Source organism: Phoenix dactylifera, unplaced genomic scaffold (genome assembly GCF_009389715.1).
Source record: "Phoenix dactylifera cultivar Barhee BC4 unplaced genomic scaffold, palm_55x_up_171113_PBpolish2nd_filt_p 000487F, whole genome shotgun sequence".
Classification (NCBI taxonomy): Eukaryota; Viridiplantae; Streptophyta; class Magnoliopsida; order Arecales; family Arecaceae; genus Phoenix; species Phoenix dactylifera.
The window spans coordinates 93,919-121,147 of record NW_024067907.1 but is presented as its reverse complement, the minus strand read 5'-3'; the positions used below and the strand labels follow the sequence as shown (position 1 = coordinate 121,147).

The following is a 27,229-nucleotide window of genomic DNA, read 5'->3' as shown; positions in this document are numbered from 1 at the left end:
CCAAATTCAAGCTGAGTTTGGAGGGCAACTTGGACGACCCTAAGCCGAGGTCGAAGTTGTTCATATTGGTTTATGTCCGAAGTCAAAGAGGTTCGTCTGGCCCGAAGCCGATGTGCCCAATATTTCTCCCATCGAGATAGAGGCGACTCGACCGGCCTTCAAGTGCTTCACCTCACTTGGCCTTTCCACCCTCTGAAGTTGCTGAAGTTATTTGTGATGGTGCTGTAAAACATCGAAGCGCGGTGTTTGTAATCCGGAGTCAAGGAATTTTACTGTCACACAGTAAGCCGCCGGTGGCGCACGCACCCTCACCTGCACACACAAAACCCGGCGTACATCGCATGCTTTGCGAGACGTGTGGGATCATGCTGGGGAGCACCATCTCATTGGCCATTGCATTGATGCAGGACAGAAACAGAATTCCGCTTTGCGACGGACGTGAACGAGGCCCTCCGCGCTACTCTCTCCCTCTCCTCGTCTCTACCCTTCATTAGATTTCCAGCTCCACTATAAACCTTTGCCAGCCTCGGATGGCTCGGATTCTTCTGATATTTGAAAGCATCGGTGGTCGTATCAGGTCTTACCCCACCAAGAGGATGGCATTGTTGAGGAGATTAAACCATTTACACACACAATCCAGAGCAAACCTAATCATTCGCCCACCTAGTAATCGCGCCAAACTTTCTAGCATCGAGACGACTCTAAAAACACTTCGACTCCGCAACTCTCCAGTAGATGTCAGCACCTACTGCAAGCTTCTAGATACTTGCATTCGCTCAAAATCATGGGTGCAAGTCAAGAAGATCCATCACCACATCCTTAGCAACAGTGCTTACGTCACAAACCCATCTCTCCTTGAGAGGATTGCCCTTGCGTATATATCTTGCAACGAAATCGAGCAAGCGCGCGTTGTCTTTGATCAAATTCCGCAGCCTAGCGTTTTTCTCTGGAATGCCATGATCAGGGCTTACTCTTCGAAAGGTCCATTTGATCGAGCCATCGATCTTTACCACCGTATGGTGGATTGTGGCATCAAACCGAACAAATTTACGTTCCCCTTTGTTCTCAAGGCATGTTCGGGTCTTGCAGCACTAGAGGAAGGCATTCAGATTCATAACCATGGGAGAAGGGTTGGCTTAGATTCTGATCTATTTGTGTGTACTGCTTTGGTTGATATGTACATGAAATGTGGGTGCCTGGATGATGCACATGAAGTGTTCAACAGAATGCCCAAAAGAGATGTCGTTGCATGGAATGCAATGGTCACTGGCTATGCACTTCATGGAATGTATGAGGAGACGGTTGGTTTTGTCTTAGAAATGCAAAAAATGGGTACAAGTCCGAACTCTTCTACCTTGGTAGCAATTCTTCCTGTGGTTGGACAAGTGCAGTCACTGAAACAAGGGAAAAGCATTCATGGGTTCTGCGTAAGGAGGTGCTTTCATGAGGAAGATGTTCTGGTAGGTACTGCTTTACTGGATATGTATGCAAAATGTGAATACTTGAACTATGCTTGGAGAATATTTAGTAGCATGACTGTCAGAAATGAGGTGACTTGGAGTGCAATGATTGGAGGGTATGTACTGTGTGATAGGGTGATAGAGGCCCTGTGGGTATTTGATCAGATGATGCTTGAGGGATCTACTAATGTGTCACCCGCCTCTTTCGCTTGTATTCTTCGGGCTTGTGCCAGTTTCTCTGATTCAAGAAAGGGGACAAGGGTACACTGTTATGTGGCTAAATTTGGTTATCTTTCAGACATCAGTGTTTCAAATTCTCTTCTCTCCATGTATGCTAAGGTTGGAAGTCTTGATGATGCTTTGAGGTTTTTCAATGAGATGGATCCAAAAGATACTGTCTCTTATAGCGCAATTATTTCAGGATGTGTACAAAATGGGAATGCTAAGGAAGCACTTAATATATTCAGAAAGATGCAATTATCTAGTATAGAGCCAGATGCTGCAACGATGGTGGGAGTTCTTCCAGCTTGTTCCCATTTAGCTGCTCTGCAGCATGGAAAATGTGCTCATGTCTATGTCACAGTTTATGGGCTTGCATCAGAGATTTCAATATGTAATGCTCTGATTGACATGTATGCAAAGTGTGGGAGAATCGACCTTGCTAGGGAAGTTTTTGATAGGATGTCAAAACAGGACATAGTGTCATGGAATACACTGATTACAGGTTATGGAATCCATGGGTTGGGTAATGAAGCTATCTTATTGTTTTATACCATGGTAGGCGATGGTTTACTGCCTGATGACATCACATTTATATGCCTTATATCTGCTTGCAGTCATTCAGGATTAGTTACTGAAGGAAAACACTGGTTTCATGCTATGAGTCAGATTTATGGTATTACCCCAAGGATGGAACACTACATCTGTATGGTTGATCTTTTGGGTCGTGGTGGTTTTTTGGATGAAGCCAATGATTTGATCCAAAAGATGCCATTTGAACCAGATGTTCGTGTGTGGGGTGCCTTGCTTGGGGCATGCCGAGTTCATGAGAACATTGAACTGGGTGAAAAAGTGTCAAAAGTGATACATAAGCTGGGGCCTGAGGGTACTGGTAACTTTGTTCTGTTGTCTAATATATACAGCGCTGCTGGGAGATTTGATGAAGCTGCACAAGTTAGAAACCTGCAGAGGGACAAGGGTTTTAAGAAAAGTCCGGGATGCAGTTGGGTTGAGATTAGAGGCACTGTCCATGCTTTTATTGGTGGGGATCAATCACATCCACAGTCATCAAGTATACACCAAAAGTTGGAGGATTTGCTGGCGCAGATCAAGAAATTGGGTTACCAGGCCGATACAAGTTTTATATTGCAAGATATAGAACAAGAGGAGAAGGAGCATGCTCTTCTACACCATAGTGAGAAGCTGGCAATAGCATTTGCACTTCTCAATCCGAGGTCTGATGAGCCCATATTTGTTACTAAAAATTTGCGTGTTTGTGGTGATTGCCACACTGCCATAAAGTATATCACATTGGTCACAAAAAGAGCTATCACTATACGGGACGCTAATAGGTTTCATCACTTCAATGATGGACTGTGCAACTGTGGAGATTTTTGGTGAGTGTTGAGACATGGAACCAGATCTGGTGCATGAAAACAAATCTAGCAGATGAACTCTCATTGGCAACTTAGTAGTCACCTGACTTTCTGTACAATAACACAAGAAGAAAGGTTATTTATACTATAAAAAGCACATAATTACCATAAACTGTTGCTGTTTCTTTCTTTTTACAAGTTATATCAGCTTTTCTTCATTTTACACAGTACATATTTTCCTACTAATTTGGGATGAAATGTATTTTGATTCGCAGTTTCACTTTTTATAATCTAAAAATTCTAGAATGTTTAGCTTTCTTCTGTTTATTGATTATCCTTTAAGAGGAAGATGATCAACAGGTGATCGTAAACTGATAATTAGAAGCAGATGATGCAATTTTATGAAATTTTCATGAGCTAGACATGTTAATTGGATCACTGTTCTATTTATTATAGTTAACAGTTCTTTTTTAAATCCATCTAGAGATCTAGATACATTGATGTAAAAGCTAAATGATTTAATCTAAATTTGTTTGATGCATGTAATTTGCTGTATAGTATTGGAATGGTTAATAGCTTATATGACTGGTAATTCTGTCCCTTCATTTGTAACATGCATTGGCACCTTGACAAAGTGTGTTAAAATTTAGATAACTCTGACTAATGCAATTCGAATCCAAATAAGAAATCCTGCATCAGACACGTCCTTTCATATATTACGTTTCCGAACATTTCTTAATGTTCCTCAGTGTGATTACTGCTTGTTGAGCAAGAAATACATTTATTGCTTTCCAGGTAATGTGTACCTTTTCTGCAGTCTCTAACATAGCTTCCAAAGCTTAAACTGCAAGCATTCAGATCAATCAGAACAAGCAGGAAGTTGGGAGATGATCACACAGGGTGGTGGGTAAAAAGTCAGGCTGCTGTTGCACATTCTTCTAGTGTTGTGGGTCCAACTTGCAGTGGTATGAACTGTAGAGCAACCAACAAACATGAAATACAGACTTTTATCTTTTTATCTCAGAAAATTAATGGCAGAAATTTGGTTGTAGGAACTCCAAAGAGAAGGAAAGTTGAGAAAGTCCTACAAAAAGGCTTCCTGGAGGATGTCACCTTGAGTTTGTTAAGTCAATGCAGGAGACAGCTGCTCTCTGCAAACACAAAAAGGGGAAATACTCTTCATAGAATCAGTAATTAATTTCTGAGCTTTTATTTGCTTGCTACTTGTTTAACCTATTTAAATACTCCCATTTTTATGATGAAAGTAACCAGTATTTGGTTGGATATACTAGGAAGCTGCCAGTTTGCCACCAGGAGTGAATCAGCTAAACTGGAACCAATGAAGTGAGAATTATTGCCTTATAATGAGAAATAACACCAATTTCTCTTTCATCTTCTTTGTTATTTACATTCTTTCTTGAGCTCTTAGTTATATTACGGTAATTCTATATAAGTATGTGCATTTGCTGAATCATAGGTACACAATACACAAACCTTAGATATGTTCCAAATCAGTATACTTTTTTCTTTTGTATGTGTTTACTACTACCATATATCCTGAGGGTTGCAGAATTTCACATCCAAGCTTTACATTTTTTTTTTGATATTCTTGAAGATTCAGGGTATCAAGTTTTCTTTCTAAATTTTGTCATTAGCTATCATTGTAAATTGTCATATTAATATAGAAGATGCATAGAAACAATGCATTCTTCATAGTTTAAAGTGTCTCTTTTTTTCTAATTTGTATTTTCCCTATGTTTCTCTCTCTACTGATTATTTCAATTTGACTTCTGAGTAGTGCAAGCCTGCTTTGAATTCTAGTCTCAATTATTCACTTTTCCCCCAAAATCTTACATTGTCTCTTTTAATCTTTAACCTTTATATCAAATAAGGTCACCATGTTCCTAGTGTTTTACTTTTCAAAACTCTGGTTTTCTAAATCTACTGCCAGACGAGGAATGTTGGTGGTCTGTTGAATTAAAGAATTTTTTTTTCATATTATTGTTCTAAGTCTTTCTTCTGCAATTTGCCCTCTAGGAGCTTCTTTCATCTTCTATAGCAGATCTATATTTGCATGTGTTAAGAAGTTATGACATGTGGTGGCACGTGAGCTCCTTGTCTCGAAAAATAATCTTTACTGATGGTTCATATGGTTGTGCTTTTTGAAGTTCCATGGTGACATACAAAAACTTCTTCCTTATTTTTTGATTGTGTATAAAGCCATCAAATCATATAAAATTTCATTTTTTTCCAATATGATGATACTCTATGGCAATTGGTATAATTGGGAAGATGATCAGGTTTTACTCCATCTATGATGATGAATTGAAATTTGATATGATGTGCAACTGGAATTCTCAAGTCACAATAATTCATTTCCCATGTCATATGATGACAATCAACTAATTTGGATGATACAGTTAATTTTGTTGATATGCTCTTTCTTGTCTAGATGGCTTTACTCTTAAGAAGAACTAAAAGAAATATGGTTTCATCACTTATTTATTATTAGAAATGCAACAGTCTGATTAAAAGGTATTAGATTTGTTGATCACAATTGTGGTAATGATGCTCTGCTTATTTGTTTAGGAGGTATCAAATACAGTCTTAATCAAGTTTATGTCGATGAATAAGGGACAAAGGAATGGGATCCAAAGTAAGGAGGCATCTATGAACTTAATTTCATTAAAATTGTGTTTTAAGGTAGTCTTGATCAATGTTTTGAAATGGAGGTACCTCACAGGCTTTTCAGAGGTCAAGAAAGCCCAAAAATCAATAAAACTTTCAAAAATCTATAGATCCTTGCACAAAGCAAAGGCTACTCAAATAAGCTTGTTGCCACAAGAACAGTTGTAAGTGTGGGGATTGGGAACAGAAGGATCCCCTTGTGGTTTCTGAAACTTCTTTTTAGTTTACATTAATTTTTCATAGGATCAAACCCAGCACAACCACTTGCTTGCTGTTGCTTTCCTAACAACTAGAATATACTTCCTTTATATCCAGATCACCCCACCAAAACCACCTGCATTGCTAGAAGTTGTTATATATCCTTATCTAAATCTGTGTCCTCATTATATATATTCACTCCTTCCTTGCCCCAGTATCAAGATCACATAAGATTCAGGGGCCTACAGGATCACAAAAAGATTTTGATGTCAGTGCAGAGCAGAACTCAGGGGAACACTTTGGGATTTCCGTCATGGGCCCTCCTCCACAATGCCTTCAGGTAACACCCTTTTTGACAACCCACCTTCTTCTTTCTCTTTGCAGGCGTCTCTTATATCCAACTTTCAATCAACTAATTAAGCCTTCACTCTGTTTCTCTAGTTTAGCTTAAAATTTTGGGATGATGGCAATTATTCCCTTCTTCTATTCTTTGTCGCTTGATGCTTTTGTCAAATCCCAACACTCAACCAAGCACTCAAGCGCCCCCTCCCCCCCTCTGTGTTTTGTTTGCTTATCTGCCTATGTGGCTTAGCAAGACAGCTTTGGTTATCTCCATCCAAATACTGTAGGCTTGCAGGTGGAAGATGAAGAGTCAGTGTAATTAGTAAGGCTCTGTAGAAGTCTGCAAAGATATCAGCAGTTATGCGGCAAGAGACTATGGCTTGTCTGTTCAGGTTTGTGGTTGATATGACAAAGTAGAAGCTGCTTCTTGTAGGATGGTCACTCAGGAACTGATCTGTAGCAAATTTGCTACTATGATAAAGTATAAGAGTTACAGTGGCTTGTAGCAAGTTTACTACTATGATGAAGTATAAGAGTCATAATAGTTTTTCTTCGTGTGATTTCACTAATTTGTAGATATATTAGTGATTTTTTCCTTTTGGTGGTTTTGCAAATAGGAAGACTTTGAAGCAGGTTGTGTGAGTGGACTGTTCTACAGAAGAAATATTGGTGGAGGTATGATCCAGTTATGGCCCTTGAAATAATTGTGTTAGTTCTTTATGGGCTTATAGTGAGAGGAAGAGTTAGAGAGATTTTGTACAATATTTTACTAGTTTTGTTCTATGATTCCACTTAGATTCAGATGCATCTATAGAAATAAGGTATTTGTCAAAGGTTGCATATACATGCAAAGGCAAACTCCTTATGCCTCAACACTTTGTAGCCACATATGTATGGTCCAGTTCCAGTAGGACTGGTTCTGAACCAGTTCCCCTTCCCACTCTCTTCTTTTGCTTTTAAAGATAAGTTGGGAAGGCCTGAGAATCTATCTAAACAATCTCCTTCTCCCCTCCCCTCGTAGCTAACAACACACCGATTCAGCATGATTGAAGGATGATCAAACTCAAAATAAGATATACTTCCTCTTTCTAACCTTATTTCTTCTTTTTCTTTGGATGCGAAAAAATGCCCTAAAATTCGCAAAATAAGGGGAGATCTTGCCAAAAATTTTGATTTTAACATGATTTCATGATATGTTGTAGATCTATGGTTGATTTATGGAAGATCTGAGAATCTATCTAAACAACCTCCTCCCCCCTCGTGGCTAAAAACATGCCGATTCAGCATAATTGAAGAAGGATCAAACTCAAAATAAGGTATGCTTTCTCTTCCTAACTTTATTTTCTCTTTTTTTTAGACGTCGAAAAATGCTGCAAAATTCGCAAAATAAGGAGATATCTTGCCACAAATTTTGATTTTAGCATGATTTCATGATATGTTGTAGATTTATGGATGATCTACACAATCGAATAAAAATTTTTAATTTTTGGATTATATATAATTTTTAAAATTAAAAAAATATATTTTTGGATTAAAAAATAATAACAAAATAAAATATAAAAAATTATAAAATTAGAAACATATTTAGGAGTATGCAAGCTACTATCCATCTAAATTTGATATCTATTTATTTAAGTTTTGATGCAATAATATTCTTAGTGGCTTAAGCCTAATTTTTAAAAAAATAAGAAATAAATAACCTTTGATACATGCCTACAGGCCTAGAAAAATATATGTAACATCATGGTAGGGTTCTACATGGATCTGAGCTCAAATTATTCTTTCAAAATATTTATAATTAAAAATATTTTTAAATTTAAAAATAATTAAAATATATAATTAATACCAAAAATTATGAAAATTAGTAATACACATTACATATTTTAGTAGTATTTTCTGAAGCAGAAAACATATATTTTTGAATTTATGGTATTTAAACATATTTTTAAATTTAAAAATTATTAAAATATATTAATAAATGAAAGATATGAAAATTGAGTACTATGTATCAGATAAGTCAGATATATTTTGTGAAGTAAAAAATATTTTATAATCATAATAAAATTTTGCTATTTTTAAATAATTGATAAACTGACGTACTTGATAAATCTGTAGAAATGGAACTATTAAAAAAAAAGAGCTAGAGCATGATATTGGTTGGGATAATGAGCAAATATTCTTGGGTCGGCACTATTGAAAGTGCAACTGGTGCAACACAGAGTTCAAAAAAAGAGGGGTAACTAGGTTAAAGCAGCAACTAACTAATGATCACTCCGACATAGGTATGTGCTGGAAATGCCCATAGTTGGTTCGATAGCTGACGAAAAATTACTTCATTGATTTCAAAGCAGCGAAGCAGAGGGTTGCCATGAAGCAGGCGGAGGTGGATCGTTGAGCAGCAGAGCCATCTTCTTATCACTCTAGGAAGTCAGAGGAGGTGTTCGCTCTAGATGATGAAGAAGCACATATTTGGGCACCATTCAGGCGAGCCTGGATGATTAGTGGCAACAGGATGAGGTGGCTAAGCATAGAGCTCGATTTGGGCCCTCATACTACAACTTAGGCTCCGGTTCTGCAAGCAACAGGGCAGATCCAGAGTTCAGAAGGATCTTCTCAGTTAAGAAGGCCGTCAGCAGAGGTGGTGGTTGTATTGCATTTATGCTGGAGACTTTTGGTAGCAAAAAAATCTTTTATGAAGATTCCACCTGCAGTCATCATCCATGATTCAGATCTGCATGCCTTTTCTAATAAGGATTCAAAGGAACAGAGAGTTGACACAATACTTGTAGGCTCAAGTGTGGCGCATCCAAAGGAAAACAACAAGTTTCTAGGCTGTGAACAGTATTGGAGTCGACTCCTGGAGACTTGGAGTTGACTCCGGCACGCTGTGAAGACTTGGCACAGTGCAGGGGTCGACCCCAGGACTTCAAGGGTCGACTCCTTAAGAGCGACAGGAAAAAGTCCGAGAGCTGTTTTCTGGGACAGCTTCAGGGGTCGACCCCAGGACAGCAGGGGTCGACCCCAGGACTGCAGGAGTCAACCCGAGCACTGTTTTCACGGGATTTTCAGGCGTGAAGCGGGCAAAGTCAAGGTTTTTCAGGTCTCAAAGGGTCTAAGTCATTCTTGGGCTAGGTTTAGGCTCAAAGGGGGAGAGCATGTAAGTCATGGACTTGGGTTGAGTGCTTTCTTATGTGGCTTAGGGGGAGATTGAGTTGGTGTATGATTAGACTAAAATTGGGTGCCTATATAAAAGCTTGATGTAATCAGTTTTAGGGTTATCACTTGGATTATTGCTTGAGCAATAAAGAGCCGCCAGAAAACTTTCTCCCACGTTCTCTCTTCTCTTCCTCTTCTTCTCCACGGAAACCCTAGTTTGTGAAAGGAAATCTGGGAGTTCGGTTGGAAGGAAGGGAGGGATTTGCGGACGGAGTTGGACCATGGTCGTGGGAGAGGATGGAACACGAGCTTGTATGCGGACGGCTGGGAATGAGTTCTGTTTTGAGGCAGGGGTGGATTACGTGGAAGCTTGATCTCTAAATACTTAAAGGACGATGTGGACACGGGTACCCCTGCAAACACGAAAGAAACTCGCGTTGAGCTGAATCGTGGAAGGAATACATGATCTAGACGCTGGACCGCAAAGATGGAAGCTTGATCCTTAGATGCAGGAGGTGCATGTGGTTTGGGTTCAGGAATTATCCCAACTGAGTTCGGCCCGACCTGCATACATTAGACTCGACCAAAATAATTAAATCAAACTCGAATTACTTCTAATAATTTATTAAAATGCAATGATGAAGGAAAACACATTTTCTTATGTTTAAATTTAAAATATGTGTATAAAAATAATAATAAGTGCTATGGAACGTAGATAAATTTATTCATTATTTAGCACTTATCACACCCCCCAAACCTGCATTTTGCTAGTCCTCGAGCAAAATAAAAGCTAACTCACTTTCGCAGGAATCGCGATTGCATTTACCGTATGCAATAAGGCTTTAAACCCCTAGGTGGCCCTAGTGGACGAGTTTTGTCTCGTGAGGGTTTCCGGCACAGATACCCACAAACTGCTGTCTCTACCCAAAGAATTTATTTTATTATTTTATAAAATCTAATTTCAAATGCATAAGTGTCAATAATTTCAAAAGCATACAAAGTTTTAATTACTAAGTCAGCCTAAATCCTAGGTCAAAATGCAATTCAAGTGGAGGTCATTAAGTTTCCGTTAGGGAGTTGTAAGATTTTTTATACTTGAGTGCTCGGTGAAATCGGGACCATACAAGCTAAGGCTTTAGATCCCCCAAAATACTGCTAAAACTAGTAGTTTCCAAGAATTGGTCAGATAAGACCAATCACTGATTCAAAATCATCCTATCTTGCAGGATTTCAAGAGTTGTGGATGTTTACTTTAATACCTCATGGGCTTTATCTGTAATATTTCAGTTTACTCGAATTTTTACAACGACGGCTTTCACACTATCGTCTTTTTCAAGGTCAATATTATTTTCTCTTTTTCTCTTTCTTTTTTTTTGTTTTTAATTAATAAATTATGCACTTTTACTCTTGTAATGATTCCTCCGTGTAGCGAGCATTCAATCAACAACTCCCACGCTAGATGGCATCAAGATTCCCCTACGGACCTATGCTCGGGTTCATCATCACGCCCGCTGACCTTTGACGATAGGTAGCCCTTTTCGATGTACCTGACTAAATTCACTCTTCTTTTTTTTTTCTTTTTTTCTTTTTTTATAAATTTTAATTTTAATTTTATTTTAATAAATATGGGATAATAGTGAATTAGATAGGTATGATTCATCAGGACTCAAGGTTACTACCAGACTTAACAACATAATGTTGAACCTAACCCTTAGAAGTGCAGGCCATGTGTGTTGTGAAATTCCAAAGTAAAAATTATCTTACAACTCACTAAAAAAACTTTTAATGAAAAGAACTCAAATTGTCTTACTCCTGACTATTCATTGGGTTTTTTTAGATTTTATATACTTCGTGTGTTTATCATTTCAGCACTCAGGCATAGAAATTAGGTTTTTTTTTTGAATGAAAAACTTATTCAAAAATGCAAAAAAATTCGAATCCTATACCCCTCAACCTAGATCAGACATTGTCCTCAATTTTTTTTGATATTATATTATTATTTTTTTATTATTTTATTTTGGATGAAAATATGATACATATGGAGGATAGAAGCATTTTACCTTAGTTGCATCAGTAATATGAGGACTCCTGTTAAGAAATTACAAAAAAATACGATAAGAAAATATGCAAAAATAACCTACGAGAATTGGGTTGCCTCCCAACAAGCGCTAAGTTTAACGTCTTCAGCCAGACGCAGCGCATCCTTAATTATATCATGTTTGGCTCATGCCGAGTTTTCCAAGGAAGAAAATTTGTGGGAGACTGATTGTCGGGCACGGAGTTGACTGCTTCTATGGCCTTGTCTATAGCAAAGTCAAAATGGGCCAAGCATGTTTTCAGAGGGTCATCTGCCAAAATATAGGGAAAGGTTTCTTCTACAAGATCGTCTATTTTGTCTATTAGGAAGCACTCAACTTCCTTTGCAGGTTGATCAGAGGCACGAAATATATTTAACTTGACCTTCATATTCCCAAAAGATATATTCATCACCCCAGTTCCACAATTAATACATGCATTGGCTGTAGCTAAGAAGGGAGAAAGCCACACGCCACCCTATTTTCTTTGATGCTCATGGCTGAAACCCCAAGAGGAAGGAGGCTCTCCCACGGCACAAAAACCAAGAGGGGAGGAGGCACTCTCACGACATAAAAAAAAACAAGAGGAGAGGAGGCTCTCTCACGGCACAAAAAGCCAAGAGGGCAGGAGGCTCTCTCACGGCACAAAGGGAGGAGAGAAATCCATGATGTGGGCCGCCCCTTATTTTCTTAGGTTTTTTTTAACTTGTGGAGCTCCTAACTTTTAGGAGCTCCATCTTATCCCTAGGGGCTGTCGTATCTTGCATGGGATGAGAGGAGGGGGCTTGCAGCCCCCTTTTTCCTTCTTTTTTTTTTTTATAACATAGGCATGAGCTCCTACAAATTAGGAGCTCACGTCTATCCAAGAGGAGGGGTGTACGCCCCTCCTTATTTCCTCTCACGTAAAACCAAGGGGACGGGCCCCTCCCTCTTTTCCTCTCTTGCCTCACGCTCCACTTAATCAAATTAAGTAGGGCGTGGGGCCTCTTTATGGGTGTCTAATTCCTTTCCAAAAGGGGATTAGGTGGCCTCATGTTTATCCATAAGATTAAATCAATTATGAATCTTGGAGTCCTAATCTACTTAGGACTCAATTGGATCATGACTCAATTGAACTCTTCAATCCTAATCCAATTAGGAGTCATCTTAATTTATTAGATCAAAATTAATTAGAACTTTAGGAATCCTAATCCAATTAGAACTCATATGGTTTTAGTCCTAATCCAATTAGGACTTTAGGAATCCTACTCTAAGTAGGACTCTAATTTAATTTGAAGTCCTAATCTAATTAGGATTCTAGGAGTCCTACTACAAGTAGGACTCTTATTAAATAAGATCAAGCTCAATTAATTAGGTTCAATTGATTCAATTAAATTGCAATCAAATTGTAATTATTCCTTCTTCTACTCACTAAGAGTTAGTGAGTTAAAGAGTTAGTGAGTTAAAACAATTATCAATTAAATTGATAATAATGAACTATTATGATTCTAAATCATAATTCAACCATTAGATCGGTCAATACCTCTAATGTGTGTGACCCCATAGATTCTATTCTGTCTGGTAGTGAGAAATATCATGATCCTTATCACAATATCATTAATACTCCTTTCAATGGGTTGGAACAATTCCAACTCTTCTCATTCGGGTTCGCTGATCACCAAGTGAACGCCTTTGAGTCTCACGATTCACCAGTGACACCTAACAGCATGTAGTGGCAACTCAGCAGAATGGAATGATGAACCTCTAGGTGCAATTATCGTATGATACAGTCCCTCTATCGTGGATCCTGACAAGATGGAGGTCATGGATAACTCGTCAAATTCCATCGTCTGTCATATATCAAGATTTATTCGACTTAAGTTCGAAATTGGAAAACTCTTTTCCAAAAACTATCTTGGCCAAGGATTTACGAACTCAGTCTCATAAATCACATAGGATCTCTCCTAATCTATCAAGGCCGATAGATTCTATCTAAATGCATTCCTACTGCTACAATGAACCTACTGCAGCCAATCTGCACCACAAGGACCCAAATGGATAGGGCCCATGTTTATGTGCTCGTCAAACTATAGCAACCTCACTGTAAATAGCCAAGGCATTGCAGGTCAAAGGACCAATCATACAACTGCAGCATCAAATAAGCCATTAACGAGTGGATAGACATCCAAGTGACTATTTGCTATGGTCACGCTCAGTACCCTTGTTCTCTAACAAGCACTTGCACTATCACTCCAATATCCCCACACTGTGGACTCAAGACTCGTCCATCAAAGAAAGTGATCTGTGCACTAATCTCAGCGGATCGATCACCGTCCTCGTGATGATCTATTGATTAGGAGTTATTCAGCAATTAATCACCAATAACACATGCCTCAAATTCTCAATTCTTGAGAATATGCGTCATCATTTTATTAATTTCTTCGACGATTTATGGACACATAAGAATATGAATGAAAAGAATGCCCAACTTAATAAATTCATAATTAGGTCAAGTACAAATTTATGTTCCAGAATAAAATAATGCATTAGCCAAATTGGCTTCTAGGGCATACTTCTAACAGTTTCGATGCGAGATATAGATAGATAGATAGATTGAGAGAGAGAGAGAGGGAGAGCCATGGGTGTGAGAGGAGATGGGGGTTTTGGGATGTAGAGGGTAGAGCGCCCATATCTAAACTGCGTAGGACTCTCTCCTTTCTCTTTTTTAAAAAAGCTGGGTACTACAAATAGCTTTCTTATATGCACTGTTTTCAATTGTCACATTCTGTTCTTCTCCTTCAACATCTTTTGTCACTCTACATTGCTTTTCAGATTCTTCCTACTCGGTCATTTCAGTATGCATGCTTTGCCTGTGCTGTCATGATTGTTGCCTTTGTGGCAATCCATGCGGATATGTTTCTAAAAGGGAAAACTTAAACATGCAGTTTAGGCATACTTATTCTTTGACATCACTGTCCTTGTATTTTAGGCAACAAAGAAGATGAGGGCAGTGGTTTTATATGGCCAAAGGGGGATGCTGGAGAGCGGGGCATCCAGTCGTTGAATTTTCAGTCACTTGCTATGGGCCCCTGGGTTCAACAGTCACTTGAACCATTATTGCTGGGAAATGAGCTCAATTTGTGCCAAGCCATATCTGCTGCAGCTTTGCAGGAAATCAGGGGTGGGGATTTTATGATGCAGCAATTTCTTCAGTATCAGCAACCTTTTTCATTTCCTCAACAGTCCTGCAGAAATAATCCATTGCTACAGCAGCAAATTTTTCAGCAGACTCCTCAAGAGCAGATTGTCATCCCCCAGTCACAATGTGTAACTGAGAATCTTGCACATTCTGTTCCAGACCAACAGTTGCAGCGAACTCATAATGAACAACAGAAGCAGCAGGTTCAACAACCACAAACATATGCAGAGGCATTCCAGATTCCCAAGAATCATATGCATCAGCAACAGTCACCTTTGCCACCTCAGTTGTGCCACCTCAGTTGTGCCAAAATCAGTTTTTCTTGCTTCAAGCTTAAACTTTTCACCAGTCCCTGCATCTAGTTGCATCCAGCGTATGTTGGGGTCTTCTTATGCTGAAGGAAATGCTACCATTCTAAACTGCTCTAGACTTGGTAATCCTATAATAAGTGAGCAAAATCAGCAACCTTGGGAGCCTAGGTTTACAATGTCACAGGTTGCTCCGTTTGGCAGTACTGTAATGCTTCCTTCATTTGCTGAGAAGGATACTTCTGTGGGATGTGAAAATTGTGCAAATCTGCAGAACCATACCCTGTATGGTCTTGGCAAGGATTTTCCATCCTCCCTCTCTATTGCGGTGCCTAATGTTGGCACAAGTGGCAGTGACAATGATATATCAACAGTGCCATATGCTGCTTCATGTTTTTAGAATTCTCTATATGGTTACCTGGATGGGTCTTCTGGCTCGCTGCAAAGTGCAGCAGAGATTGATCCAGCAACCCAAATGTTTGTGAAGGTATGATTTATAGATATGGTGCTTCCACAATATTTGATATTTTTCTTGACTGAAAAGGCTTCTGTTTACTTATGTAGGTTTATAAGTCTGGATCAGTTGGGAGGTCGCTGGACATCTCTCAATACAGCAGCTATGATGAACTTCGTCAGGAGCTGGGTCAGATGTTTGGTATTGAGGGTCTATTGAATGATCCTCTTAGATCAGGCTGGCAGCTTGTATTTGTCGACAGGGAGAATGATGTGCTTCTCCTTGGAGACGACCCATGGGAGTAAGATCTTCCTGGATTTGCTCTTTCTATTGGTGCCATGTACTTTTGTCATAAGCTCTGCATAGAACTAGGTCACAGTCCAATGCCAAGACACTTCCTGTGTATGTGGGTCTTTGATAAGTTGTCATGCTGCATTAAATGTGCTACTTGCTCAGGTGCCTGCTTAGATTACAATTTTCTTTTTCATGATTTTTCAATAGATAGCAAAATATTGTTGAAAATCGGAGTGTGAGTAATTTAAGAGATTTTTAAATTTAACAAGGTCATAAAGGAAAGAAAGGTCCTAAAGGAATAAATGTCTAGAGCAGAAAAGGTTGGTCAAACCATTGGATGATGAGTCCTTCAACCCAAAACAGGGGGATGATTGACCAGTGCACTAATAAATATCTGCGTGCATGCCTACTTGAATGAACAACCATTTTTCTCTCCCATGTTCTAATTCATAATGCTCTTTGAACTACTTATGGTCAGCATGATTTATGGATTCAATAACAAAGTTTACGTCTCCTGAATGCAAGGGTACATGAGCTTCTGTTAGAGAAGCATGTGTATAACATACTAGATCAAGGTATGCTGAGCCTGTACCGAACCGGTGCCGACGGGCACCGGTACGGTACAACGTATAAAAACGGTTCCGACCCAAATTGGTCATTTAATTGCCTGGTTCGCGCAGATGCGGTGAATTTTTTTTTTTGGGAAACGCGTGCGGACGCGAGAGCGGAGAACGCACGCCCGTGCGCGATTCCCTAGCAAGGAATCGCGCCCGAGCGCGGTTCCCCATGCGGGGAACTGTGCCCATGCAGGATGCCAGCCCGCTTGGGGGCATTAAATGCCGCGCGCGTGGCTAACCGGTACCGAACCGGAACCATACCGATGCCGGTGCTCACCGGTATGCCGGTACGGTTTGTCCGGCGAACCTTGTTAACTAGATACTAAAACTATATTACTGATTACTGACAGATTTCAGTAATGTTTTATTATGGAAGTATTCCATAAAATATTTTTAGATTATCTAGTGTATCAAAATAGTTGCTTGAAGAAATTATGAATTTGAACCATAGTATGCTGAACCGGCCCGTATCAGCCCGTTCAGCTCGTACCGGACTAGTTCGGTCCCTGACCGGTTCGGTACAGCGGTGGAAAATGGGGCCAGAGTTAAGCAGTATGGAGGGCGTACCGGCGCGAACTGGACCAGTTCGCGCCGGTACGCCTTCGGGCGCTTTGTGGCATTTAAATGCCACAAAGTGGCATTTTTCATGCCACAGCACGCCGCGCGCGCTGTTGCCGGTTTGGGATTGGTTCGACTGGTACCGAACTGGGCCAGTAGGCGATCGGTACGCCTATCGGTACCGGTTCAGCATACCTTGATTCGAACTTCCATTTTCAAACTGATATAGATGGCGTCACACTATCAACTGTTTTCAACTTATTTTGCTCAAATAATTTCAGCTTTGAAACACCAGACTGTAGATTTGGCCTTACAAGGTTTAACCTGGATACTAAAAATTTCTATATCGCAATAAAGAGTAATATAAGGATGAATATAGTGGATTAAAACAAGACTAAGAACCAAGGTGGCCGAATCGGCCCGTACCGCCCGGTTCACCTTGTGTTGAACTGAATTGGTGTGGAATCGGGTCAGGCCGGCCCTAATTTTCAAACCCCCCCTCCCCTCGTATCGGGTAGTTCAGAGCGGAACAGGTGCGAACCACTCGGTTCCACCAGCTAAAACCAGTTCAGGCCCCCTCCTTTCTATTTGAATGATAGAAGGGCCTAAGAAGGCCCGGGAAGCCTTCTGAAGCCATTCTTCTTTTTTTTTTTTTTCTTGTCAAAGCCCCCTTCGCCAGAAACAAAGCGATTTTGATGATTAAAGAAGCATCTCTCTGAAACATCAAGAAGCATCATTTAGGATATGTCGGGGTGATCGAAATATTAAAAAACATCAAGAAACATCAAATTACACGTAAAATCATTCAAAAAAATTGGAAAAAAATTGATTACTATTCATTGAAGCTTAAAAGAGATTAAAAAAAATTGGCATGCCGGTTTGGAATCATCATGCTACCTTGAACAGTATGTTGGTACAGTACTGAACCGGTACTGTACAATGTCATATTGAACTAGTCTCCAACTGGTATGGATCCCGGTATTGGTTCGGCAGACCTTGCTAAGAACAGTTGTATCAAGGTTGCAAAAGTGAAAGGAATTTGAGTATTTTTTTTGTTTTGTTTTGGTCTACATGATTGGCCTTTCTTTCCAAGAAGCTAGTTGTAATTTGCTCCTGTGGCAAATTAGCTTGTCTGATATTCAGAAGTATTTATCAATTTTATGATGGATATTAAAAGCCGATAATGCATATAATCAGTTCCAATGATTTTATAAAAGACAATTATTGAAAAGAAAAGTTTTAATGTTGTAAGTCTTTTAAGATAAATATATTGAAGAAATTTCATAGAATTCTATTATTAGCTAGGGAAAAAGCTACCGCACTACTCGGCTGAACAAGTTATGTTGGCTAAAAAGGTAGGCAATACAAGATTTTTCAAAGAAAATCAAAGAACGAGTTAGAACGAGTAACAAGTTATGGTGAAGTTAATTGAGATTTTATGCAAGCTTACTGTTGCTGGAAATTGGACCCGGGGGCCGCCGTGAAACCAGGGGAGGAGGAGCTCCGCTGCCGGGAGGGTGGACGGCGGTGCGCCGGCCGACTGTGTCCTCCGTGGGGATGAGAGAGCGGAGAAGAGTGCGTCATGTCCTGTCCTGCAAAAAAGCCGGTGGCCGGGCTCTCCGGCGCCGGCCCTCCGATGCTTAAGTCAGAGGGGGCCAATATGTGGAGAGAGCAAGGAAGAGATATGTGGAGAAAATAAAGAGAATATTGGGTTCAATTGTGTCTGTGCTGTTTCTTTTTCTCCTCCGGTCCCCCCCTTTTTTCCCCCAGGTTCTCTTTTATAGAGGGATATTGTGTTACCTGGGAGGTGACAGGGAAATTTGTCCTTTTTGTGATAATTGGGCACGATTTGGCCCATTAATGGCGTAGTGGAGAATAAGGCCGAATCAGGCCGGAGTCAGGAAGTTGTCGCGGTTGATCAGACCCGTTGGAGTGGTTGAACCGTTGGCCGTAGTGGGCCTGGGGTTCGTAGACGGTAAGTGCATTTATTACCGAGTGAACCGGTGGTCAGGGTGAGCCATACGCTCTGATGGTTCAGTGATCCGGAGATCGTCTTGGGCCGTGTTCATTAAATGACTGAATGCATCGGAGACCTGAGGGGGTCTCATGCATTAATGACAGGTTGTGCCAGAATACCTGCGGAGATCTTGTGCCTTGATGGCTCAAAGATAGTGGCAGGTGGCAAGTTGTAGTGGAGTCGCGTATATAGCCGCCAGATCTTTCAAAAAGTTTAGGCGGGGATGAGTATTGGTTAAGGCATCGGCTCGGCAGGGGTGCCGAGCCGAGCTGGCCGCCCAGCGGGGCGCCCTGTGGCGGGGTTGCTTCTAGTGCTTCTGGTCGGCGCCCTTCGGGCGAGCGCCTTCTAGCCGAGCGCCTCTATTTGGCGCTCTCGTCTTTCTGGTCGGCGCTCTCTGGTCGAGCGCCTCTTCTTGGCGCTCTCTGGTCGGCGCCTCTTCTTGGCGCTCTCTGGTCGGCGCTCTTTAGTCGGGTGCCTTCCTGGTCGGCGCTCTTTGGCCGAGCGCCTCTGTGGTGGTATGACTTGGGTTTTTCCCCAAACACTTACTTTGCCATGGGATAATAATGACAGCTGCTTGTTCATTGATGAATTCAAGATGTATAATATCAAAAGCAAGAAGGGAAATGTGACAGAAGATCCTAGGGAGGCATGACAAAGCCCAAAAGTTTTCATTTATAATGAACAAATGAATAGAGAATCGTAACAAAACTTGCAGTCCATGAAGTATCATGGAAGAAATGAAGTATGACCACCATGATGCAATGGAGTAGTATTTTATAGGAGTAGCCCAAGATAGTGTAACTAAACTGTATTATTGTGCTAAACATTGGTATGCATAAGAGTCATGTCTGCATATCATTGTTCGAGTTCTTTTTTATACCTAAAATGTTTGAAATCTAAGGTACTTTAGTGTTGATGTAGGAGCTTTGAAGGTGTTGAGGATGCGAACAAAATTCTTTAGCCTTAATGGAAGCACGGAAGAAAGTGTACCCCTTGATGTTCTGTAAAAGGTTCATGTAGTGGAATTGTTAGAGTAAATCGAGGATAGTCAAAAGCACATGGCAAAATTCCTCCAGATTCATTCTGTACATATTGTACTATTTCCTTTCTTGTATTTTTGATCCATAGATTTTGCAGCTCATTTGTAACTGACCCATGAATCCTGGGATCTCCTTTGCATAGTTGTTGTATATATTCAGTTCTATGTGAATAGAATTTGAGCCATTTAAGCCTTGATATTATTTTACATGCTATTAAAGCATTAACCCTATCCTCCTTCCACTTGAAATTTTCTTAGTTCATTTGTTTGCTTCCTTTGAAACCTATGGCCTCCAATACCAATCAATCAAACATTGTGGTCAGCAATTCTTCATCCACCACCACTCATGAATCTTCCCTTCTCGATACTTATTTGAGCCCTTACTACCTTCACCCTTTTGATAGCCCCAGCAACATTTTTGGTTCAAACCCATTGAATGGTCACAATTATCCAACTTGGTGTAGGGCAATGTTAATGGCTCTCACCGTGAAGACCAAAGTTGGTTTTGTCGATGGCTCGATTCCACAACTAGATGAATCTTCTCCCCTTTTTGACCTATGGATGTGGTGCATTATTATGTTGTCTTGGCTTTTTAGCCTATTACTTATGACATTGGTGATAGCATCATCCATTCTGACACATCTCTGACACTGTGGAATGATCTTTGTGATAGGTTTTCTCAACATGATGTTAAAATTTATCTTCATTGGTCAATTATCAATTTCTAGCAAGACCTGCAATCTTTGCCAGCCTATTACAATTGTCTTAACGAAGATCCGTTGAATCGGTACTGGGACCCATATCGGTCGGCAGCTTGATCGGTATGGTACCGGTTCGGTACCATACCGATACGGTACGCTTGGACGTGTCGGTTCTCCCCAATTTTTTTTAAAGCTTTTCAAGTTTGATTAATTAGGAATCAATTTTTTCAACTTTTTTAATGATTTCAACTTTCAAGTAAAATTTGATGTTTTTTTAATATTTCTATGATTCCGATATAACCTAAATGATGCATCTTGTTGTTTTAAAATAGTACAAAATATAAAATGAGTAGTGAGATGTTAAATATTACAAGAAGCAACATAATATATCTTAAAATAAACTAGTGAGGTGGAATATATAAAATAATATAATCAATTGCATATATATAAAGTACAACATACATAATGATATCTAAAACTTCAAGTGGTGTACCTCTCGTAAATATCCAGATCATTAGCATAGTCAGAAGGCATATCAGTCCGTCAATCTAAGTAAGTGGCATTGTAGTTTTGTATGTTCATATTATAGGGAACACGCTTTGGGTGAAGTACTCTCGGATCTCTCATTGAAGCTTTGGCTTTAAGAGGTATCCTCTGGCTGATAATATGGTTGGAGGCGCCCATTCGACTATACCGGCAACAAAATTTGATTTGTAAGATGCTCCGCGCTACGTAAGATGCTCATGTCTACTTTCTTTCTAGCCAGCAGATCTATGACTGCCAAAACTATTATCGCTGCTGCTCTTGGTCTGAATTTAAGTAAATTGGCTCCATACTCTTCATGGAGGCAACAATTGTCTTTTCTTTTTTTTTGGTGCTGCATGCTTACCCTGCGTGCCCCTCTTTGCTTGGTTATACTGGGAGGATGGATGTTGCCCTCCTGATCGAGTCGGCCAGGTAGCGTGGTGGCCTCGTCTAAGCATCTCTCGATCATATCTCTAAAAGGATGTCTCGAAAAAGGAGTTATGTGATGACCGGCTCCCTAGTGACCTCTATGGCTGTGGCTAATTAGTTAGAAGGCGATATGCCCATTGCTCTGCATTGATGCTAGCTTTATTGGCTATAAAACTGGCCGGTCTTGGAGGTGATCCTTGCTCATCAAGCTCTGGCTCCTGCCACTGGCCTACAAGCCATCCGATTATAGGATCATCCTCATCCTCGACAAAATCATTATGGATCGGATCTGTGCACTTTAGCTCCACTTCATTCTGAATGCACTTTAGCCTCAACCTCATATTGTAGTGAATATATATAAGGTCGTTGAGGTGTTTCTATGTTAGACAGTTCTTCTACTTATTGTGGATGCGGGCGAAGGTGGAGCAGTTGTGTTCACAGTCACTCAAGGAGACCGTCTGGAAGAGGATCTGGATAGCTAGCTGCTTAGGAGTTCTAGCGGACAAACCAAATTGAATCCACCATTCAACTACAAAAATATTAAAGAAAATTATATATAAAGTATTATATTAGTAATACTTATGATAACTGTTGAGACTCCAAAGCTTTCGGTGCCCTCTCTAAATATTTTGGTTTGTGAAAAGCACCCGTGTGTGGTTATAAATATATCTGGTGATGGTTTGGGTTGTCTCCCTTGTCCATCAATATGAGGTCGATACGTGCAGTACATGGAGTTCAGAAAATATGTAGCCGCCGCTCCATCAAGATATCTCCAGCGACTTTATATTGTGGCTCTTTATCATTGATGACTTGCACAATATTCTCCTCCCCTACCTGATTAATCACCTCCTCCATCAATATGAGGACGTACATGGCGTCGTGCACCTGATCGGAAGCATCAACCGACTTATGGAAAGTCTTCATATCCCAATATGTCAAGAAGTTGATAATGCTCCGCCTGGTAGGACTGGTCCGACTATCACACATCACTGTCAGTCCATATGTGGGCCACTTGCTCTTGTATGAGGCAACCACTTCTCTAACTCATTATTATTGTTAAAAAGCTCACTCTAGATGTTCTTTGGTCCTAGAGGATCTACACCGGGACCGACAACTTGTATGGTAGAAATGGCCTATAATATGTATTATCTGCCACATTCGCTGGGATGCGGCTAAAGTAGAATCAAGATCCAATAGCTCGCCACATATTCTTGTTCTTATCATTCTTTAGCATTGTGTCTATCCTCTGTTGCTTTGAATTTTGCTAGAAAGGCATGTGGATCTAAATTATGGATGGTGGCTCCTAGTGGAATCTCCTTGAAGGATTTTCTTTTGCTACAAAAAGCCTCCAGCATAGATACAATACGGCTACCGCCTCTACTGACGACCTTTCTAGCTAAGCAGGTTCTTCTGAACTCTGGATCTGTCTTGCTGCTCATAGAATTGGAGCTTGACTCATAGTACGAGGGCCCAAATCGAGCCTTATGCTTGGCTACCTTATCCTGCTGCCGCTGATCATCTAGGCTTGCCTGAATGGCAGTCTAGATTTGTGCCTTGACATTTGGACTTAAAGCCTCCTCTGACTCTCTGGAGTGACGGGAAGATGGCTCTACCGCTCGACAGTCCACCTCCGCCTTCTTAGCAATCCTCTTCTAAGCTGCTTTGAAATCAACAAAGTGCTTCTTCATCAACTACCAAACCTTCTATGTGCTGAGTTACGCTCTGTTCGATGCGACGTTCGCAGCGAAATTCGAACGGAACGTCGTTCATCGCATGAACGCGCCTCGGATCGTAGAATTCAAAATTTTTTTCTGGATCCAAATCCAGAAGATCTTTGAATTCATTAGGGAGGGAAGATTAGGATCTGAGGAAGATTGATTAAGATTCATAAAACTGAAACTAAAATTAGAAGAAATTAATTTGAAGATCTCATCTTCAAAAATTCTGCAGGTGAAGAACACCGCAGCCTGATGATCTATCTAGGTTTCTGTTTGAGCCACACAATTGTCCGGCCTCTACAGGTATCCACACAAGGATCTAATCATCTGAGATAGGGTCTTACTGGAATGCTAGCTCCTTGCAAAGACCTCTCATGACTATCATATAGATTAGAAGATAAAAATCTGCAACATACCTCCTTAAAGAAGAACCCTTTCTTCTTCAACCTTGCTCGCGATGGAGGAAGAGGAGGGAGGAACCTTGCACGTGGATCTTCCTTGCCTTGCTACCGTGGAAGAAGAGGAGGATGATGACCTCTTGCTGCCGTGGAGAAGGAGGAAGAAAGAAGAGGAGGTGTGGAGAGGAAGAGGAGAGAATTTTTTCACAACTTCTCCCTTGCTACCCTTTTATAGATTGGGTTTAGGGCTCCTCCTAATCTTATTAGGAGTATGGGACTATAACCCACCCTTAGATTAATGCCAAGTGTCCAATCCTTATGCTCATAGATGCATGACATGTGTCTATTTAATCAATTGATTAATTTTCTAATCACATTAGGATTCCTAATCTCATTAGGATAATTAATTGATTTGGGAGCATGCATCCTACGACACCATGTGGACTTTAAAGTCCGCATAGTGTGAACATGACTTAAGTTATATTCATCCTACGACGATATGTGGTCTTTAAATTCCGCACAAATCTTGGTTTAATCAAATTGACCCAATCATGAACCCAAATCAATTTGGGTCAAACCCAATTTGATTTGACTCATTAAATCAGCCCAATTGAAATCCAATTGCAATCCAATTGCAATCAATTCCACTTAATTCTTCTTCTATTAACTCACTAATACTTAGTAGGTTAATTCAATCACCAATCATATTAATGATTGATTTCTATTATGATTCCAAATCATAATTATGATAGTCTGACTAATTAAATCGTCTATGTGTGTGACCCCGTAGGTTCTATTCTGACTGGTAGTGAGAAATATTGAGATCTCCATCTCAATATCACTAAAACTCCTTTCAGTGGACTGAAACGATTTCAGTTCTACTCTTAGGGTTCACTGATCACCAAGTGAATACCTTCGAGTCTCACAATCCACTAGTGACACCTAGTAGTATGTGGTGGCAACCCAGCAGAATGGAATATCTGAACCTCTTAGTGCAGTTAGCGTATAATACAATCCCTCTATCATTGATCTCGACGTGATGGAGGTTATGGATATCTCGTCAAACCTCATCGTCTGTCATATGTCAAATTTATACGACTTCCAGTTCGAGATATGGAAAACTCTTTTTTCAAAATACCTGGCCAAGAATTTATCGAACTCAGTCTCATAAATCACATAGGATCACTCCTAATATCAAGGTCGATAGATCCCATCTAGATGCAACCCTATTCCAAAATGAATCTACTGCAGTCAATCCGCACTACAAGGACCCGAATGACTAGGGCTCAAGTTGACATGCTCGTCAAACTACAGCAACCTCACAGTGAATAGCTGAGGCATCGTAGGTCAAAGGACCATTCATACAACTGTAGCATAAGTAGTCACTGACGAGTGGATAGACATCCATGTGACTACTATCTTTGGTCACGCTCAGTACCTTGTTCTCTAACAAGTACTTGCATAATCACTCCAGTGTCTCTACACCGTGGACTCGAGACTCGTCCATCTGACTAAGTGATCTGTGCACTAATCTCAGCGGATCGATCACCGTCCCTCGTGATGGATCCATCGATCAGGAGCATTTAGAAATTAATCCCTATTGACACATGCCTCAAATTTTCAACTCCTTTGAGAATATGTGTCATCATCTATTAATTTTTTGGACGATTTATGGACACATACAAACATGAATGAAAAATAAATTGTCCAATCTTATTTATTAATAAGTGTCAAATTACAAATTTATGCCCCAGATTACAAATATGCGACAGCAACGTTGGCTTCTAAGGCATACTTCTAACAATCTCCCACTTGCACTAAAGCCAATCAGACATATATTTAAGTCCCATTTTTTCAAGATGGACTTCTAATTTCTTCTGACTCAGCTACTTAGTAAATGGGTCCGCCACATTATCAGTGGAGTCTACTCTCTGCACCTCTATATATTTCTTTTCGAGGTAGTCGCGAATTAGATGAAATCGCCGCTGTATGTGCTTGGACTTCCGGTGAGACCTCGGCTCCTTAGCCAGTGCTATGGCGCCGTTGTTGTCGCAGAAAAGGGTTATGGCATCTGATGACATGACTCCTAGCTCTTCGACAAACTTCTTGTACCAGAACGCTTCCTTCGCAGCATCCGATGCAGCAATGTACTCTGCTTCCATGGTAGAATCTGCAATAATCGGTTGCTTGGAACTCTTCTAATTTACCGATCCTCCATTGCATAAGAATACATATCCTGATGTAGATTTTCTATCATCAGGGTTAGTCATGAAGTCTGAATCAGTATATCCTTCTACCTTTAACTCTGTGCCTCCTCCAAAGACCAAAAACAGATCCTTAGTCCTTCTCAAGTACTTAAGGATATTTTTCACAGCTATCCAGTGCTCCTCGTCTGGATTTGACTGATATCTGCTCGTGACACTCACAGCATGTGCTATATCAGGTCGAGTACATAGCATGGCATACATGAGGCTCCCTATTGCCAATGCATAAGGGATCCTATTCATGCGCTGAATCTCTTCAGATGTTTTGGGGCACATCTTTTTGGAGAGATTTATCCCATGCCTTAGGGGTAACAATCCCCTCTTAGAGTTTTCCATGCTGAACCTCTTCAGCACTTCCTCTATGTACATTTTCTGTGATAAGCCAAGCATCCTCTTAGATCTATCTCTATAGACCTTAATCCCCAAAATATAAGATGCTTCACCTAGATCTTTCATGGAGAACTTCTTAGACAGCCATAACTTGACCGATGTGAGCATGAAAATATCATTTCTAATTAGGAGTATATTATCCACGTACAATACGAGGAATACTGTAGCCCTCCCACTGATCTTTTTGTACACATATGGTTCCTCTTCGTTCTTGATGAAATCAAACGATTTGATCACATCATCGAAACGAGTGTTCCAACTCCGAAATGCTTGCTTTAGTCCATAAATGGATCTTTGTAGCTTGCAGACCTTGTGATCACCATCACTGGAAGTGAAACCCTGAGGCTGTTCCATATAGATATCTTCCTCAAGATATCCATTAAGAAAAGCAGTTTTCACATCCATATGCCATATCTCCTAATCATGATAAGCTGCAATGGCAAGCAACGTTCGAATGGACTTCAGCAGGGCAACCGGTGAAAAGGTATCTTGATAGTCAATGCCTTCGCGCTGACTATAACCTTTTGCTACCAATATTGCCTTATAGGTCTCTACCTTGCCATCCGAACCTATTTTCTTTTTGTAGATCCATTTACACCCAATAGGTACTATACCTTCAGGGGATCTACTAAGGTCCATACTTGGTTGGAATGCATGGAGTCTATTTCTGACTTCATCGCATCCATCCATTTTTCGGAGTCGATGTCTAACATCGCTTCGTTGTAGGTCTTGGGATCATTACTATGATCTCTTTCTCCCACGCGGAACTCTTCCTCTATTTTCTCTGTAAGCATACCTAAGTATCTTTCAGGAGAATGGGAGATC

At 40.3% G+C, this 27,229-nt stretch overlaps 2 protein-coding genes across 13 annotated transcripts; both read left to right on the top strand.

Annotated features, from left to right (window-relative positions):
* The first annotated feature begins 312 nt into the window (after positions 1 to 312).
* Positions 313 to 15,952, top strand: LOC113461789 (pentatricopeptide repeat-containing protein At3g16610-like). Of its 12 annotated transcripts, XR_005508397.1 has the most exons (10): positions 314 to 3,076; positions 3,851 to 4,020; positions 4,108 to 4,245; positions 4,348 to 4,399; positions 6,157 to 6,281; positions 6,571 to 6,675; positions 6,901 to 6,958; positions 7,486 to 7,599; positions 14,483 to 15,487; positions 15,565 to 15,952. XR_005508397.1 is itself a non-coding variant. In XM_039119085.1 (1 exon), exon 1 carries the CDS (start codon positions 531 to 533, stop codon positions 3,078 to 3,080), a length of 2,550 nt encoding a protein of 849 aa, XP_038975013.1. In that variant the 5' UTR covers positions 313 to 530; the 3' UTR covers positions 3,081 to 3,828. The 12 variants fall into 12 exon arrangements, 1 of the variants encoding a protein (XP_038975013.1); XR_005508400.1 differs by lacking the exons at positions 6,157 to 6,281; positions 6,571 to 6,675; positions 6,901 to 6,958; XR_005508393.1 differs by having other exon boundaries at positions 6,157 to 7,599.
* Positions 6,255 to 15,759, top strand: LOC103714011 (auxin response factor 12-like). The gene is made up of 6 exons (XM_039119083.1): positions 6,255 to 6,281; positions 6,901 to 6,958; positions 14,483 to 14,978; positions 15,055 to 15,337; positions 15,401 to 15,487; positions 15,565 to 15,759. Exons 1-6 carry the CDS (start codon positions 6,255 to 6,257, stop codon positions 15,757 to 15,759), a joined length of 1,146 nt encoding a protein of 381 aa, XP_038975011.1.
* Positions 15,953 to 27,229: the final 11,277 nt, after the last annotated feature.